Below are 2,242 nucleotides of genomic sequence, written 5' to 3' on the forward strand. Positions count from 1 at the left end.
GCTGTGGCCTCATGTCGTTATGTCTTGCTGATTTGGTAACCCTTGGTGCGGCCTTCTCCACAGGGTGGCGTGCATGCCGACAATGTGAGTTCATTATTACCAGAGTCACTTGTCAAATGGTAAAGTTAAGTTTTGGGCTTATAGATCATAGTGCTGTCGAAGGGGCACATTACACGAGTATCCGTCCTATAGCTATGCTATGCGATCTTCTGCACCTGTTACAGTCTCATGCCTAACAGACATGAGGTCTCGGTGCACAGAGTACGACACGGCGTTCATTGGTTTGCCTAGAATGTTGCAACGCACAGACCGTTTTGGTCGTCGTCTTAGTAGTTCCCTAAACTGCAGCCACCTTAACAATCAAGATAGTCGATGCATTTGCTATTAGGAGCGTTCAGTTGCGGTCAGCTGGAATGTGAGCATCTTACCACTTCTCCGCGGCCTTCCTTTTGTTTTTGCATATTTTCACATTTTAAGCCGAACATGATGGCGCTAGAATCGAAGTATCACCTATTTGAAGTGCTCGCCGTGCCGTGACTCGCATACCAATCAGGATTCAGGATTCTGTGCGCACCGGAGTGCTGTGCTCTCCGGAGCTTGACAATAGCCCACTGGAACGTATCGCGCTGGTCGAATCGCGCTGTGGACGGTGTTACTAGCCATCTGCCAGAAAATTGATGTATCGATATCGCGCACTGCTACATGTTGGCATAATGTACTGGCCAAAGACACTGTAATCTCACTCATTGCGGAAGGTATACCAACCATCTGCCATGAAATTGATGATTATGCACTGCACTGCCGTGTGTCCCGAGAGTGATACGCCCAACACATCAATGTTCACAGAATCGTGTTTCAAGCCGCTGACTGACGGGCACTATTTTCGACCCTCAAGTCTCGTTTTCTGGCACTGGTGAAATGCTGCATTGATGGAGTGTGGGGAATTGCTCCATGATGTTCTGTGAACGAACATAGGTGTGTACAGGTTTCGGCCGTATGTAAAACTTTCTGTGTGTTTTTTGTTCCACTTGCAGGGTCCATTCGATATTCTCTGACATGTTCTTGCTCTTCACTTTCATACACACGGGTCGCTGCTGGTGAGAACAGAGGCTTTTTGGCCGAGTTCTATGCACTATCTTTCATTCCAACTTGCAAGTCCAGTACGCCGTTGGATAACACACATGTCTCCTATCTCACGAATACAGAAGTTCCAGTGTCGAGACAGCATCGATATCGGACCTTTAGCACCGGATAACCCTAGACTAGACATCCCTCTTTTAAAATTATCAGATCCATCTACCCTTCCAATCCTGCACCCTCTATTATCACACGTTTGCATCGCGTTAGGAAACTCCCACTCAAATCACCAGTACCACAAATTATCTTCATAATGATTGGCAGGGGCGCATATGCGTCACGCAGGCTCGGCGGCCCCTCCTTTGATGTCATCTCTGACACACTGACACCAGCTGACACCTGTAATGATATCGCGCCTTCCCCACAGTTCGTCAGAGGCTCTCTCGGCTTTTGGAGCTTCTTATCAGGGATCGATAATCATTAACGCCTGTCTGTCGGTGCCACGTTCCACGAAGAACCTTCGAGATGTGATAGGCGCTCATGATCACGCTAGTACTCGACTTGGCAAGCTTAGAGAGCGCAAACGGTACTCGTAAGTCATATACTTGTTATATGCTGTGTTTCATCATCCAGGCGTAAGTTCCCTATATACCTCGATCGGCTGGAACTGGGATTATGGTTGTCGCGGTGCCTTGATCATCGTTTCAGGTGTCCTCATGCGTGCAAGCTTCTGTGCATCAATCTATTGGAGCTCTGTGATGTCATTTAGACTTTGGTTCGTGACTACATATCTGTCGTAGGACTGTTATCTATTCACTGATCGTCTGCGTCCGGTCCTGTTTCTTCGAAACTCTTATAGAAGATGATTGCATCGACATATTCCTCGCCCTCTCCGTCCTTCCGCCTCAGACGACCAGCCTTGGGTATAAGTCCAGCTTTCGTAAAGTTTAGTGCCTCCCACAACCTGTAATCGAAGTGATCAGCAAAGCACAGAAGCCAACGAAGATCGTCAAAGCTCACTTAACACTGGCAGTGTTATTATCATACACTAGGTTAAACACGCTGGCTTTGTATCCCAACGCTGGTGCATAGTACAGATACGATTTAGCAAGAATATGCCCATAACCACTGCCACGTTGGGAAGGGGGTACCATAAATCCTGCAT

The 2,242-nt window shown here is 47.6% G+C and overlaps 1 protein-coding gene across 1 annotated transcript; it reads right to left on the reverse strand.

Annotated features, from left to right (window-relative positions):
* Positions 1–1,890: 1,890 nt before the first annotated feature.
* BJ212DRAFT_1491078 (uncharacterized protein) lies at positions 1,891–2,231 on the reverse strand (the record flags this gene model as incomplete). Its single annotated transcript, XM_041341485.1, has 2 exons — positions 1,891–2,041; positions 2,098–2,231. The coding sequence occupies 2 exons, from the start codon at positions 2,229–2,231 to the stop codon at positions 1,891–1,893; spliced, it is 285 nt and encodes a 94-aa protein (XP_041184775.1).
* Between the last annotated feature and the right edge of the window lie 11 nt (positions 2,232–2,242).

This window comes from Suillus subaureus (genome assembly GCF_016647635.1).
Source record: "Suillus subaureus strain MN1 chromosome Unknown BJ212scaffold_627, whole genome shotgun sequence".
Classification (NCBI taxonomy): domain Eukaryota; kingdom Fungi; phylum Basidiomycota; class Agaricomycetes; order Boletales; family Suillaceae; genus Suillus; species Suillus subaureus.